The sequence below is a fragment of the Cloeon dipterum genome, chromosome 3 (assembly GCF_949628265.1).
Source record: "Cloeon dipterum chromosome 3, ieCloDipt1.1, whole genome shotgun sequence".
Lineage (NCBI taxonomy): Eukaryota > Metazoa > Arthropoda > Insecta > Ephemeroptera > Baetidae > Cloeon > Cloeon dipterum.
This window is the reverse complement of record NC_088788.1, coordinates 8,357,695-8,373,832: the sequence shown is the minus strand read 5'-3', so window position 1 is coordinate 8,373,832 and position 16,138 is coordinate 8,357,695. Positions and strand designations below refer to the sequence as shown.

At 37.3% G+C, this 16,138-nt stretch overlaps 2 protein-coding genes across 3 annotated transcripts; both read right to left on the bottom strand.

Annotated features, from left to right (window-relative positions):
• Positions 1 to 2,066: 2,066 nt before the first annotated feature.
• LOC135939791 (uncharacterized) lies at positions 2,067 to 4,706 on the bottom strand. The gene is made up of 3 exons (XM_065484359.1): positions 4,494 to 4,706; positions 3,839 to 3,914; positions 2,067 to 3,777 (listed from the first exon to the last, which is right to left on the bottom strand). Exons 1-3 carry the CDS (start codon positions 4,638 to 4,640, stop codon positions 2,354 to 2,356), a joined length of 1,647 nt encoding a protein of 548 aa, XP_065340431.1. The 5' UTR covers positions 4,641 to 4,706; the 3' UTR covers positions 2,067 to 2,353.
• A 5,421-nt stretch (positions 4,707 to 10,127) lies between these two features.
• LOC135940499 (uncharacterized) lies at positions 10,128 to 15,482 on the bottom strand. 2 transcript variants are annotated; one of them, XM_065485424.1, is made up of 10 exons: positions 15,361 to 15,482; positions 14,660 to 14,738; positions 14,549 to 14,606; positions 13,365 to 13,570; positions 13,139 to 13,302; positions 12,900 to 13,083; positions 12,446 to 12,844; positions 12,156 to 12,391; positions 11,657 to 11,732; positions 10,128 to 11,593 (listed from the first exon to the last, which is right to left on the bottom strand). In XM_065485424.1, exons 2-10 carry the CDS (start codon positions 14,721 to 14,723, stop codon positions 10,194 to 10,196), a joined length of 2,787 nt encoding a protein of 928 aa, XP_065341496.1. In that variant the 5' UTR covers positions 14,724 to 14,738; positions 15,361 to 15,482; the 3' UTR covers positions 10,128 to 10,193. The 2 variants fall into 2 exon arrangements, with proteins under 2 accessions (XP_065341496.1, XP_065341497.1); XM_065485425.1 differs by lacking the exons at positions 14,549 to 14,606; positions 14,660 to 14,738; positions 15,361 to 15,482 and having other exon boundaries at positions 13,365 to 13,399; positions 13,455 to 13,774.
• Between the last annotated feature and the right edge of the window lie 656 nt (positions 15,483 to 16,138).

Here is a 16,138-nt window from a genome sequence, read left to right as displayed (position 1 = left end):
GCTGGATTGTTGAATTGATGTTAATTTCCCAATTGTACGCCTTCACGAGGGATGCTATGAAATTTTTCCATGACCCGATAGAATGAAAAGATGATAATGTTGGAAAAGAGAATTTCCTTACTTAAGAGATATTGAACCACATCTCTTTTGGCAAATGTTCATATTTGAATTTATTTGTCTGGATGTGGCAATATATGGGGAAAAATTGCCCCACAGAACCATGATAAAGATAACTTAGAAACCAAAATAAAAATACATCTATATATTAGAAACTACTAGATTTCCATTCAGTAGAAACTACCGCCATTTTTACAAGTGCTTTTATTTTTAGAATGGCATTTTTAAAAATCTGCATAGAAAAATATTAATACCTCTAATCCTTGATTTTTGTTTAGAAAAAAATATATTTGACAACAAAAATCTGTGACCAGCCTGTTGGCTCGCCTTGTTAATGAATTCTCAGGAGTGGGAGATATTTGAGCAGTTTGGGGATCTAATATACTGGCTGCCCAATGTCAGAGATGGCAAAAGGTGGCTAGTAAAGTGACTTGAAATTCTCAAATAGCTTAACGGGCTACGGAAAGCGCACCAGCGCCGACTCGCGACTTGCTGCTTTTCGCAACATGCCAGCGGCATTAGGGACAAATGTCTGGTGATTAAATAAAAAGACCTCGGTGCGGGGAGGCAAAAATATGGCCACATTGGAACCAAGCTCATCTGCAGCTACTCGGGCCACATGTCATCCGGTCGGTGGTGGTCGGTGGTGTTATTTTAGGGATCCGCCGGTGATCTCATAATATGCCACGGGATGTGCTGTGCAGATGTTAAAAATAATAACCAACATATTTGGCAAAACCCTGGGAAAATGGATGGCATTTAGTGAGCAACGAGAGTTTAAAATAACCAACTTTAAAAAATTGGATAATTATGATTATAACACTTCCTGGAAAATGGGGATAAAAAGAGAAAAGCAAACGCCAAAATCGTATTAGTGATTTTTTTCAGTCCAACAAAATGCGATCCTTAAGAGGAGCAAGCTAACCCATGGTGACATCAGCGTGTGATTTCATTGTCAGTTTGCCTTTAACCCTATCTATGGGCGTCTATCCTGTCGTCAAGTTAATAAAGTGAATGGTGGTTAATTTAAATTCATTTAGGAGAAAACTTTTAACGTTTATCAAATACATACTTTGATTTAAATAAATTATCGCCAACAACAAGTTAATGAAAGTTAGTAGCATTTAAATTGGATGAATTCAAAGTCTTGCTTTCCGTGATTCATTGTGGTTTACTCGGCAAAAAGGTAACTTTAAACCAGTTGTTTATCTCTGACATACTAGTTGAAACAGCACAAGCCCGTGGAACACGTGAGCGTAATTTATTGCTATTTATGAAACGCGAACTGCCAAATTTTTCGTATCTTACGACTGAAGAAGCCCTGCTTGCTGTCTCGCCTGCTGCCTATCGTCAATTTGGTAGCACAAAAGCTTTGGATATACACTCTCCATCCTGCGTTATTTCAGACAAATTATAAATTTGTTATGCACCGCCGCCATGTTTCAATTTTAATTTAAATCACTCAACTTCAATTTGTTAGAAATAAATAATTCATTTTTTATTTGGGTAAAGTAAAAATAAGTGATATTTTTTTAGAAATTAGCCAAGTCAGTGATAAAAATGAAAGTTTGAATCCCATAACAGATCAGATGTTTTGTTCTTAATATTAAATAAGAAAAAATAGCAAATTTTCAACGAGATTTACGCCTTCAAAATGACTCCTCTAAAACTTTGCAGCTCGCTAAAATGAGGAAAGATCCTCGAGCTAATAACTGCTTCCAGCCTGCGGGAGTCGCTCAAGCACGAAAAGCAGATGTTCATTTAACGTCGAGGAGGCGAAAGCATTTTCCTGCAATGTGCTCAATAAACCTCTTTTTTTAAACATTCAAATTTCTTAATTCAAAATCTAAATAAAATTAACCATTTCTATTTTAAATCGAAAGCTTTATTTAAATCTCATATTTCATACCTCTAACCTTAAATAATCATTTTGTCTTTGTTACAATTAATTACAGATGTCTTATATGAAACACAAGATAAGAAAAGACAGAAAACTTGCGGGATAGAACCATAAAACAGATACGAGCCATCGCTATGCATCCGTAGGAACAAGATCTATATGATTAACACAAAATATTGTTAAAATTGATCTGAGTACCAGTGCCGATCCAGCGAAGCAATTTAAAATAAACAAAAGCAAGACAGGTTTAAAAATAAAATGATGCAAAGTTTAGGTGATAGATATAACATAATATCATATTTTTTAAATTAACAAGCCGATGCAGCATTGCCTTGATCAAAACAAATTTAAAGTTTCGCGTTTCAAGTTAAACATGCGTTCAAGGCTTGCTTTCTTGTCATCATCCTTGAGCGTCTCAAGCACCTCGTCCAGTTCGATATCCATTTTTCTAACGAAGAGGTAGGCGGCCAGGGTCCCTCTCACCTCGACTGCAGGGTATCTGAAGAAGTGATCGTGGAGGGCTTTTTTCCCTTGTTGAATAGAGTTTTTCTTCTGGATTTGAGGTTTTAGGAAATAATTGCAGGCCTCATTAGCGAGTTCATTCTTGATTTTGTCGAAAACCTCGTTACGTTTCGAAATTTCCAAATCTGGCCTTTGTTTGTTTAAGTACGACTTGATCGCCGTGTCAACGACATGTGCACTTAAATTGTAAATATTGACGGTTTCCAGATTTTTCGCGAGGTCAGGAAAGGTTGAGAGCTTTGCCAGGTAGCCAACCTTGCTGATCAGGTCCTCGGCTTCTTGCTGCTTGATTTTCTCAATGAGTTGATCAATTTTTAATTTTTCAAAACCCCATTTCTGCAGAAATTCGGTTTGTTTCTCTTTGGAAAGAGGGTCGATTTCGATCACGCTGATTGAGCAGATTCCAGAAAGATGAGAAAGCAACTCATCTTTGCATTCAGGCCTCGTGAAAATCCACATTGGCACCTTGTTCTCTGCCAGTCCTCTCACTGTCTCAAGCACATTTTTCCGCAAGTCTTCAAACAAGGAGTCAATGGCGTCGATAATCAAGACTCGGTCGTTTGGTCCGTTCTGCAGTTCCTGCTTTATATGCTCTCCGCACTCTTCGACAAAAGCTGAGTGGCAATTTTGTTGCTTGTCCCAGTCGAATCTCTTGACGAACTGGTACATGATCGTCATCAGGTCCACGCATGTCACCTCTCGAGTGCTCTGGGCGAAGAAAGTGAGATACTTAGCCAGCTCTGATTTTCCAGAGCCCGCATCGGCCGACACCACGTACACCGTGTCTACGGCTTCCTCTGAGCCCGTGAGCTCATCTACAGCTTCCTCTGTTTCTACTTCGGTGTTTGAAACTTCTGTCGCTTCATTTGAGGAAAAAGGTTTTGCTGTTGGGTACTTTGGAATTGTATGATCGACCTCAACTTCTGCGCCATGGGAACTCGTCTCCGCAAATACGAGTCTTAGCTTTGTGATGTAATGGCTGATGAAGGATTCAAGATCGCTTATGGTACAAGGCTTTGTATTCCCATTCGTAGTCTTTGTGAAGCATTCAGTTACGATGGGTGGTGGAAACCTCATTCTTAAGATTTTGTGTAGAGTCGTGACAATCATAGGAGGGATTTTCCCGTTGGTCTCTGATTTTTGAAGCAGTGAATAAAAGAACTGCTGGAAAGTGGCGTTTTCAATTTTCTTCTGAGAAGTGAACTCATCGAGGGTCTCCATGAAAGTCTTAACTGCATCTGAAATAAAATGTATTAATTTATAAAATCATTTCTATGTTTCATCTGGCTTCATTCATACTTTCTTGTGGTAGGATAATAGATAAGAGGCCCGCGTGGATGGTTCCGCTGATCGATAATTTCGTCTTGTTGTAGTTCTTAAATATACGTTAACACAAATTCAGTATCTCATAACAAATAAACTGTAACAAAGGTACGGACATTAGGTAAAAACTCGTTCCACGTTTGTTCTTAAAAAACTACGGCCTTTTTCTAAAGGGTTTGAGACTTTTAAATGAAAAAAAAAACTATTTTATAATTAGCAATGTGAAGACAATTTTCATTTATATCCATAGAGATACGCAACCCTTACATTTCAAAAAATGTATCATCCTGTGTCCTAAAATAAAAGTCTGAAAATGTAATAAACTGCAAAATCACCCACAAACAGCTCCAAAATAGATTTCATATTGACGCGTAAGTCTTGATTTCACCCATGGGTTTTATTTTTAATATTTTAGTCAGTTGTGAGAGATGGCAAATGACGTTCTAAGATGTAAATTATTCTTTACAGTTTTTCTAGCTCAAGATTATTTTAAGTTGAATATTTAAAAAGTAAAAGTCAATTAATTTTTTTTACTATTTTTCGATTATTTCTCGCTGGATTTTCCCGAAAAAATGGCCTTGGAAAAATCTGTACAGATAACTGTTCCAACCCTGAAACAAAATGTTTGTACCTGATGTATGTCGATCGAGCAAGATGGGGAAATCGCGTTTGTGTGTAGGAATACACAAATTTTAGGTTTTCCAACCCATTTCGCAGTGGTAGGACCGATTGGGATGGCCAGGATAGATTTTATTTCGATTCTCTCTCCTTCTATCATCACACAAACTTCTTTGTTTTCATTTTCGAACAATTCAGCCACCACACAAATCAGTACGCAGCCATCAAAATCTCCACTTTCATGTAAAACTGTAAAAAGGAAAGTGATTTAAACAGAGGAAATGGATTGAAAAATTTCCCAAACCAGAATCTTTCAGCTCTTCAAGTGATTTCCAGCGCTTTGGTTCAAATTGAAAATGTTTTTTCAACTCCTCGCTTACGGACTGGTATGTTTCTTTGGAAGCTGCGAAGACATGTGCTTTTCGCGTGAGCAGATGGGACTTTGCGTCGGACATCCAGTTGTAACTGAAATCACTGTATTTCTTTTCAGCACACTGTTTGAGAATGGTGAGATGTCTGCTGCGCTTAAAAATCTTGACTTCTGGCGTTGATGTGAATCCTTTCGCTCTTTGTTTGGGGTTAGTTTGGTACCCCATGATTCTGGTCAGTAATTCCTCGAGGTCCACATTCCGGTCCAACTCTTTGAAACAGTCGCAGATCGATTTGACCAAGTAAGTTCCAACTGAGCGCAGGGAAAATGTTCCTGCGGGATGAAATATTTTCCTGATATTCAATTGAAAACGAAGAAAATTGCAGACCTTCAACGCAGGAAAACATAATGACGAAATTTTCGCTGTTGGGGTCAGTTGTCACGCGTGTTGCATTCAGGTTTTTCGGATTTTCAGTGTCCAATTTTTTGCTGTGAACTGCGTCGTCTGGAAGAGTGATTTTCAATCCATCATATTTCTGTTGAGTGACCTCGTCCAGAATATTTCCACGGCACGCCTTTGTTATATCAGTTAGTTTGCGCATGAAACTTTTTTATCTTTGCTCACAGAAACGAATAGAATTTTCAGGGCATTTTGAACTAACGGGTTTGATTTCAGTTTTTCGCACACTTCATACACGTTAAACTCTTCGTCATGATGTGTTGTCAGTTTTCCATCCTTGTTTCCATGCGTCATGATAAAAACAATGAACAACTCGGGTGTCTGGCCCTCTAAAAATATATAATGAAAAATTCTAATCTTTAATATTATAAAATAAAATCTAGCTTACTTTCGAGCTGGAATTCCGTTCTTAGTTCATCCTCACTGCCAATTAAATCCAGCAATTTATCCTTCGGATAAGATGTCTGAGAAACATGACCGACTGATTTGAAAGTAGACTTGATATTTTCGACGTCTATTTTGTCATCTTCACTGCGATTCACGGGGTTTTCTCGACCGGCGAAATCGTAGTGGATAATCAAAATGCATGTTGACCTGTAAAAATTTCAAAAAAAGTGTTATAAAAGAGATATGACAGCGAGGTTATTATGTACATATTACAATTAAAGAGGATTGACAGAGGGAATCAATTGAAATGATTTTGAATTGTTGACTAAAATTAACAGACTTTCAATTATTGGAACCTTAAATAATAATATTCAACAATGCGCAATTAGGACTCAAAAAGTTAACTCTCAGATTTCGCCATATTTTTCAAAAAATTATAAACGAAGATCGGGCAATGATCTTGCTCGGTTTTGATTCCTCTCATCATGATCCACCCAACGGGGTGTGCGAATTATGACGTAAATTTACTGTCTGACGAATTAAATCACGTTTTTCACTAAGGAGACGTGCTCGCAACTCGATAAGCATGCAAACTTTGAAAACGCAAATAAAACGGACTCCTGAAATAATTTTAGCACTCTCCCTATTTTCAGAGCATATAATGATATGCTATATTTGTTCTTATAATGATCAATCAGGAAGATTACTGATTTAAAATTATATTTTTTTTTCAATATTAATTAGGCAAAAAATTAGGAATAAAAGAAAAATCAAGGGAAACTAGACATTGCGGTGAGACTCAATTTGTTATTCGCGGCTCAACTCAGTCGTGGCGGGAGGCCCCCTTTTATAGTATCAAATCCTGGCCGGCGACTTAGTGGCGCGGATTTGCTCCTCGGCTTTCCTGATCGTTCGCAAACGGTCATGTCAATATGAACCGTTCGATTAACGGAATTGGGCCGAGATTCCTTTTATTAAATCTGTATAATTCTAAAAAACAACAATAATAAAATCAAAGAATAACAATCAAGAAGAGAGAATAGTTTAAGAGAAATACATAATTATATCATACCCAACAACGTTTGTTTTGTCTCTATCCCAGTAGCCAATACTTTTTGTTGTAGAATTTTCTGCAAATTTAACTTGAATGCTATAAATATTAGGCAAAGTACAAATAAATTTTATTAACCATTGGTAGGGGCCACATTCAATGAACTACTCTTACTCATTTTCTTACTCGATATGATGGTTTATATCTGCAACAAAAATTCATAATACAGAGAAATTTTCCAGAAATGAAGTCTATCCCGTTTAAAAGCCTAAAAAAGAGAAGATATTTTGAAATATTTATATTACTTACTACATTCATGTGAGGAAATTTATTCGGTTGTGACAAACTATTGTTTGAATGTTAAAAAACATGTCTCGAGCGAAGCGATGGACAAAAAATTGAGCCGTCAGGATGTGTAACGAGAGAAGCGCTTCTTCAGGCTAACACTTTCACAGCCGCGTGCGGTAACTCGGATTTTTCCTGTTGCTAGCTGCGTCTCGTATTTTGGTTGCTGGTGTCCGCTGTCATCGCGGTCGCAACTCTGGATCGACCTTAAATTTTAGTTCCTCTCCACTTTTTTTATCGAAATTGCTGCACGTTGCTTGAGAGGCGCGATAATGAAAACGATCTTATCTTAACTTTAAGATTAGGCACCTTATTTTGAGGACTTAATGTGATTTTAATATAAATACATTTTTAACCGTCATTTTTACTAGTAATTGTATTTTTACAATATGCCTTTTTAAAAAATTGAAACAAAAATATAATACCTTGATTTTTTTCATATTAGTTCACAACAAACACGTATTTTGCAATATTCTGGGAAAATGGATGACGTAGTGAGAGCAATGAGAGTTGAAAACTTTTAACCAATTTTAAAAGATCTTGTTAATTTTGATTTTAACTCCTGGGAAAATGTGCATAAGAAGCGAGAAACGTGTAAGTGGTTTTTTTCACTGATAATGAGGTATCCTAAAGACGAGATAACTCGTGGTGGCATCAGCGTGTACCTGTGCACACGTAGAGTGCTTCGAGTTTTATGAAACCGCGACCTGTTCGCTTTGTAAAGTCCTTTCATCAATTTGATTTTGTAATGTTGGTGATCAGTGAAAATATTGAATTAATTTTTAGCAAACTGGCTATGTTTGACCGGTGAATTGTTTTTTTCATGCTTTTTAAATAAAACTTAGACTTTTTTTAACTGCGTCGCAATGTGGTGAATTATTTATCTTATCATATTATTGTGTATAGTCATAGTCATGTGTCCTTGATTGTAAATATATTCCCTCCCTAATGCCAATCAACCTTTCCAAATTTAATCATGAAAATCCAATTTTTTTCAATCTGATAAAAAGAGAAAAGATGAGCAGGGCATTCAGTTTTGTCAATCTGGGGGGGGGGGGGGAGGGGGAATAGGCCACCTGCACTGAAGAGCTGTTTAGCGGCGCAGCACATGAATTTCCTTGCTAGGCGTTTGTGAGTGCGAGACTAGAATGGAAGAATATTGCTGTGAAACGGAATGACATGGGTAAAGGGGCCAGGGAGGCAAAAGAGCAGGGGTGCGGTCTTGTCTATAGGGGAACAATAAAGCTGGGAATCACGATATTACCCTCGGCCAAAGTGACCGTCTGCTCTCGCTGGAATAGCGAACTAAGTAAGAGAGGGATAAAATAAAGACAAAATAATTGTGGGTAGAAAAGTGTTGGGCGCATGTCAGGTGGGCCACAGGGTTGGCTTTTAGTGAAAGTGACAGGATGTGAGGTGTGAGGGGAAATTACACATGGGTAGCTACGCTTGTGAGCATGATGTTATTTATGCTGACGTGAATTTATTGAAAAAAGATTTTTTTTCACTAAGGGAAATTAGCCGAAAGGAAATTGCCGATTCTGGGATTTTCCGCATTCAAGGATCCAGAGCGTAACGTTGGCGGCATACCTCATCGTCAAGGAGGAAAATTGTTCTATGAGATTAAGATTTATTGAACAGCTACATACCAATTAGATTCAAAGTGATTTTATTGCGGATCAGCAGAGCAACTATGCTCCACACCTCCCCACATTCAGAACACAACAATAAAAATACAAAACATTTTTTTTTTGTTTTTTGCACCACTTGCTAAGGCCAACAATGCAAAATGTTCTGAACTGATGTTAGCCTGATATGATCCAATAAATTCGAGTAATACCTAAATAATACCTTTAAAATGTTATCCATCATTTAGCAGTTTTTTCAGAAACCCCATTGAGTAGCTAACGGTATACATTATTGTCACTCTTTTGCACTCTATTTCGCGCCAGACTAGTGTAAATTAGAAATAAAAGGATTGGTCAGAGAATTATATCGGATCGGCCAATCCAAGCTATTTTTAAATTAAATTTCATGTTCTCAGTGTCTGCAAATAATGGAGCAATGTATTAAGTTTGCGCTAACCTAGTTCAGCTATAATGTTTTAGTTGAATTTAGAGTTGTTATTTTAGGCTAGGGCCAAACTGAAAAAGTTGTGAATTGTGAGTTGAACTGTGTTGTGTGGTTGTTTTTTTTCAGGGGTGCCAGTTACATGGTTTAGGATTCGAGACATTCCTGGTGAGTGTTAACACTTTCTAAACTTTTATTTGCATGGAGTATCGGGCTCAAAGAGGCCACGGGGCGTTGTCGCTGATCAATATGATGCAAAGAACGGCCAACTGTGTATAGAGGCGGCAGAGCACAATTTCGTTGTGAGCCAGCGAAACTGGTGCGTTTGCATTTATATATTAGACTCAAATTTTCGTGCTGGATTAGTTTTTACATATAATTTAGGTCCATTTTTAAACTTACTGAGTGAAGAGATACTATTTTTACCTGCTCTGTGGAAGCTTCACTAGCAATGAGACCTTTTTAGCTAAATGTTTTGCGCTCAATAGGACAACCATTTCTCTTTATCATTTTTCTGATCTGCTCTGTTGTTTCCTTTTCCTTGAAACTTAGTAAAGCACTTTGAACCTCCTGTAGCGCTATCAGTTACTCCTCAGTTCAAATTATTGCACTGTAAAAGGACCGAGCAAATAAATTCTTGAATACCTGTCCTGAACGAATCAACTAAACTGCTGCTTTTTCCACAATTTGTATGAAATCTAAGTAAGCCGCTTGTAAAGCAGGCAACTCGCAGCGAAAGGCTGTTGTGCGGCACAGCTTGCAAACGTTTGCAAGACGTTTTTAATTGCAAAAGTTGGACGAAGGGCTATTTCGTTTCTCTGGTGTAGGAATTTTGCTCCACCAATCAATAATAGCGGGAGAAATCAATTAAATGCAATAATATGACTATCAAACTGCTACTAATTTTTAATAAAATATAATAAATTCAGTTAAGAATATGTTTAAAAAATAAGTAATGCAAAGATAAGGTGGTAGAAATAACATATTATTACATTTATTAAATTAGCAAACCGATGCAGTATTGCCTAAATCAAAACACATTCAAGATTTCGCGTTGAAAGTTAACCATGCGTTCAAGGCTTGCTTTCTTGGCATCATCCTTGAGCGTCTTAAGCTTCTCATCCAGTTCGCTTTCCATTTTTCTGACGAAGAGGTAGGCGGCCAGGGTACCGTTCACCTCGACCGCAGGGTATCTGAAGAAGAGGTCTTGGAGGGCTTTTTTCCCTTGTTGAATTGAGTTTTGCTTCTGGATTTGAGTTGATAAGAAATAATTGCAGGCCTCATGAGCGAGTTCATTCTTGATTTTGTCAAAAACCTCGTTACGTTTCGAAATTTCCAGATCTGGCTTTTGTTTGTTTAGGTACGACCTGATCGCCGTGTCAACGATATGTGCACTTAAATTGTAAATATTGACGGTTTCCAGATTTTTCGCTAGGTCAGGAAAGGTTGAGAGCTTTGCCAGGTAGCCAACCTTGCTGATCAGGTCCTCGGCTTTTTGCTCCTTGATTTTATCAAGGAGTTGGTCGATTTGTACTTTTTTAAAACCCCATTGCTGCAGAAATTCGGTTTGTTTCTCTTCGGAAAGAGGGTCGATTTCGATCACGCTGAGTGAGCAGATTTCAGAAAGACGAGACAGCAACTCATCTTTGCATTTGGGCCTCGTGAAAATCCATATTGGCACCTTGTTTACCGCCAGTCCTCTCACTGTCTCAAGCACATTTTTCCGCAAGTCTTCAAACAAGGAGTCAATCGCGTCGATAATCAAGACTCGGTCGTTCGGTCCGTTCTGCAGTTCCGTCTTTATATACTCTCCGCACTCTTGGACAAAAACTGAGAGACCATTTTGTTGCTTCCCCCAGTCGAATCTCTTCACAAACTGGTACATGATCGTCATCAGGTCCACGCATGTTGCCTCTCGAGTGCTCTGGGCGAAAAAAGTGAGATACTTAGCCAGTTCGGACTTTCCCGAGCCCGCATCGGCAGACACCACGTGCACCGTGTCTACAGCTTCCTCTGAAGTGACTTCTTCAGTTTTTGAAACTTCTGTCGCTTTTGTTGGGAAAGGCGTTGCATTTTGCCGTAATATGGACGACTTGTTTTCATCGACCTCGACTTCTGCGCCACGGGAATTCGGCTCGGCAAATACGAGTTTTAGCTTTTTGATATTGATGCTGATGAAGGACTCAAGATCGCTTATGGTACAAGGCCTTGTATTCCCATTCGTAGTCTTTGTGAAGCATTCCGTTATGATGGGTGGCGGAAACCTCATTCTTAAGGTTTTTTGTAGAGTCGAGATCATCATCGGAGGGATGTTCCTGTTGGTCTGTGATTTTTGTAGCAATGAAAAACAGAACTGCTGGAATGTGGCGCTTTCTATTTTCTTCTGAGAAGTGAAATCATTGAGGGTATCGATGAAAGTCTTAACTGCATCTGAAACAACAAATTACTATAGTTACAAAAATATTTCTATATTTAATCCCGCTCCATTCATACTTGCTTGTGGCAGGATAATAGATAAGAGACCCGCGTGGATGGTTCCGCTGATCGATAATTTCGTCTTGTTGTAATTCTGAAACATACATAATAAATTCAGTATCTCATACCAAATAATACGGGGTTGACTGTAACAAAATGGTGGACATTCAGTAGAATCACTTTCCATGTTTAGTCCTCAAATAACAACCTACAGGTTTTGAGACGTTTGCCCAGTATTTTACAATAACCGAAATTAAGATTTAATATTTATTAAATTTTTTGCTTAAGATCATAAAGAAACATAACCGTTAAAATTCTTATGCTTTGTCCTGTGTCCTCGAAGAGAAGACATACAATTCAATAAACGGCATAACCAACAAACCACTCCAAAATACATATTTCAAACTAACGCTTTGTCTCGATTTCACAAAAGGGTTATTTTTTAAATATCTGTCACAGTCTTGAAAAATGGAGTTTTAACTGTGTAAATTATTGAACTGAAACAAAATGTTTGTACCTGATGTATATCGATCGAACAAGATTGGAAAACGGTGTTTGTGTTTAGGAAAACACAAATTTTAGGTTTTCCAACCCATTTCGCAGTCGTAGGACCGATCGGGATGCCCAGGATAGATTTTATTTCGATTGTATCCCCGTCAATCTTCGCACAAACTTCTCGGTTTTCGTTCTCAACCAGTTCAGCCACGACACAAATCAGTACGCAGCCATCAAAATCTCCACTTTCATGTGAAACTGTAAAAAGAAAGGGATTTGAACACACGAAATGGATTGAAAATTTTCCCTAACCTGAATCTTTCAGCTCTTCCAGTGTTTTCCAGCGCTTTGGTTCGAATTGAAAATGTTTATTCAACTCATCGCTTACTGACTGGTATGTTTCGTTTGAAGCTGCGAAGACATGTGCTTTTCGCGTGAGCAGATGGGACTTAGCGTCGGACATCCAGTTGTAACTGAAATCATTGTATTTCTTTTCAGCACACTGCTTGGCAATGGTGAGATGTCTGCTGCGCTTGAAAATCTTGACTTCTGGCGTTGATGTGAATCCTTCCGCTCTTCGATTGGGGTCATGTTGATAGCCCATGATTCTGGTTAGAAACTCCTCGAGGTCCACATCCTTGTCCAACTCTTTGAAACACTCACTGATGGACGTGACCAAGTACGTTCCTTCGGAGCGCAGGGAATATGTGCCTGCCGGACGAGATAAATTCATGAGATTCAATTGTAAACGAAGAAAATTGCAGACCTTCAACGCAGGAAAACATAAGGACGAAATTCTCGCAGTTGGGGTCAGTTGTCACGCGTGTTGCATTCACATTGTCCGGATTTTCTGTGTCCAATTTTTTGCTGTAAACTGCGTCCTCTATAAAATTGATTTGCGCATCATGTTCCTCATGAGTGACCTCGTCCAGAATATTTCCACGGCAGGCCTTATGTTAGATGTATCAATTAGCGTGCGCATGAAACAGTTTTATCTTTACTCACAGAAACGAATAGAAGTTTCAGGGCATTTTTAAGTAAAGGGTTTGTTTTCAGTTTGTCGCACACTTCATACACGTTAAATTCCTCGTCATAGTGTGTTGTTAATTTTCCATCCTTGTTTCCATGCGTCATGATAAAAACAATGAACAACTCGGGTGTCTGGCCATCTACATAATATATCACAAAAAAGTATAGTTTCTGATACGAACTCAAAATAACTATAGCTTACTTTCGAGCTGGAATTTCGCTCTTAGTTCATCCTTACTGCCAATAAAATCCAGCACTTTATCCTTCCGATCAAATGTCTCACAAACATTACCGAGTGGTTTGAAAGTAGACTTGATATTTCCGACGTCTCTTTCGTCAGCTTCACTTCGATTCATGGGTTTTTCTTGGTCGGCGAAATCGTAGTGAATAATCAAAGTGCATGTTGGCCTGGTAAATTTTCCAAAAAATTTTATAATTAAAGAGGATTAACAGAGGGCAACAATTGAAATGATTTTCAATTATGTTGACTAAAACTTCCAGACTTTCACTTGTTAGTTTAAATAATATGCTCAGCAATGTGCAATAAAGAAATTAGGACGGAATAAGCTAAATTTAAGATTTTGCCTCATTTCCGGAAAAAAAACAGTCACGGGTGCAATTTTTGCTTGGTTTTGATTCCTCTCGTCACGGTCCATCCAACGGTGTGCGAATTATAACGTTAATATTAACCTTTTGGCGAACAATAAATCACGACTTACAATAAGGAGACAATGCTCGCCACTTGATAAGCATGCAAACTTTGCAGCCAACTTTCTCACAAGTTAAAACAGACACCAGGAATAATTTTAGCTCTTTCTCAATTTTCATAGCAAATAGGTGTTAAATTATTTTAAGACAAAAATAATTCATATGTGTACTGGTTTAATCTTAAAATGTAAGAAAAATAGTAAGTCTGTTTGGAATACTTATATTAATAAATACAAATTATTTGTCAGTACTCATCCACTGTAAATTTTGACGCTGCAACTCATATTATTGCATTAATGACGCATTTTTCTTAAAACGATCAATCAGGGAGGTTTGCCCTTTTATAAATCCATTTATTTTTAATATTTTTAAGAAATCAATTTTTGTAACAACTGCTACTGTGATTAAAAATTAAATTTCAGACAGTTTTGTGGATGCTGTGATTTATTGAAGAGAAAGGCGATTTGCGGTTCAGTTAATTCAATAATAAATGGGCAAAAAAAATAGTAAAGAAAAGAAAAAAAGGGAAACTCTGAGCCGTTAGAGTCAAGGTATTGGTGCTGAGATTAATTTAATTTTTTTTAACTCAGTTTAATTCTTTAACAAATGTAGGAAAATCAAAGAAAACAATTCAAAAGAGAGAATAATTAGTGAGAAAATGTCGTAATTAAATCATACCTAACAATTTTTTTTTCGTCTTTATCCCAGTAGCCAATACTTTTTCTCGTAGAAATTTCTGTAAATTGAACTGTAAATATCAAGCAAATATAATAAATAAATCTTATTTACCATTGGTAGTGGCCCTATTCAATGATCTGCCGCTCAATTTCACCCTCTTTGCTTCTTGGGTCATTATGATGATTTATATCTGCAACAAAATTAATAATCTAGAGGAATTTTACAGAATGAAGTCTATATCCCATTTAAAAGCCCAAAAAGGTCGAGACATATCAAAATATTAATTACCACATTCCTAAAATATAACTATTTAACAATTATATTTTGAAAAAGTTCTTACATAAAAAGATTTTCTATAATGTGGTCCAATTAGTCGCAAACCCACCGTTAAAAAGAGAAATTTCGTAAACTGCTGCAGAGTCAATCATTAGGGGGTTGTGATTGAGCCACGCGCTCGCCCTCCTCATGACTGTACAAGCAAATGCGAAATTTCAACTACCTTCTTGGGAACTTTTCCAATTTAAACATCTTTTTCAAGGTCATGGCAAAATTCCATCAAATCCGGGCAAAATTAGAATATATAAACATCAATACAACAACTATATTTAAAAATAATCAAAAAAATTTGATTGGAATAGAAAAATTAGCATATTAAACCTATCATTCAAAATTTAAAATGGGCATTTATTATAATAGAGACTGGCCTTTTTTCCGGTCTGAAATTGAAAACAGTAGAAATGGACAGCAAAAGAAAATGCCAGAAAAACTCACCGAGACAATTTTAAAATAAGGAATCATTGAAATCAACTCACTGAGTTCAGTTAATAAAGTCCACCTAGAATCGAGATTAGGCGGTTAGTTAACTCTCGTTTGTTGTGAAGCACAAGACGCCACTAACACTTTTCACTGCCGCTTGCGGTTCCTTGGATTGTGCCTGTTGCTGCTGTCTCTGTTGCCGCGCCTCTGGACCTTGAATAATTTTATTTCCTCCCCACTTTTTAAGTCGAGAATGCTACACGCAGCTCAGAGGCGCGATAAAGAAAACAATCATCTATAAGATTAGGCACCTTTTGATGACATTATGTCATTTTCATTTCAATACATTTTTTATTATCTTAATTTGATTAATTAACTTATTAATTAATTTGCAAGATTCTTGGAAAATGGATGACGTAGCGTGCAATGAGAGTTGGAAACTGATAACCAATGCTGAAAGATCTGATTAATTATGATTATATATTAACTCCTGGGAAAATGTGGATAAGAAAAGCGAACAGGAAACGCAACGCCAAACGTGCCAGTGATTTTTTTCACTGACATCAGGCGCGATCCAAAAGATGAGCAAGCTAACTCGTGGTGACGTCAGCGTGTGCTCACAGAATTGGCGGCCATGAGCCCTAAATATCAATTTGTCAGTTTGTGTCTATAGTATGACATGTCATCTCTAAGTTGTTAAAGTGAATGGTGGTTAATTTAAATTTATTTAGGAGAAATTTTTAATGTTTATTAATTGCATTCTTTGATTATAATAATTATAATAAATTATAGCTCCTAATGACAAAGACTAAAAATGTCCTACACTGAACAACA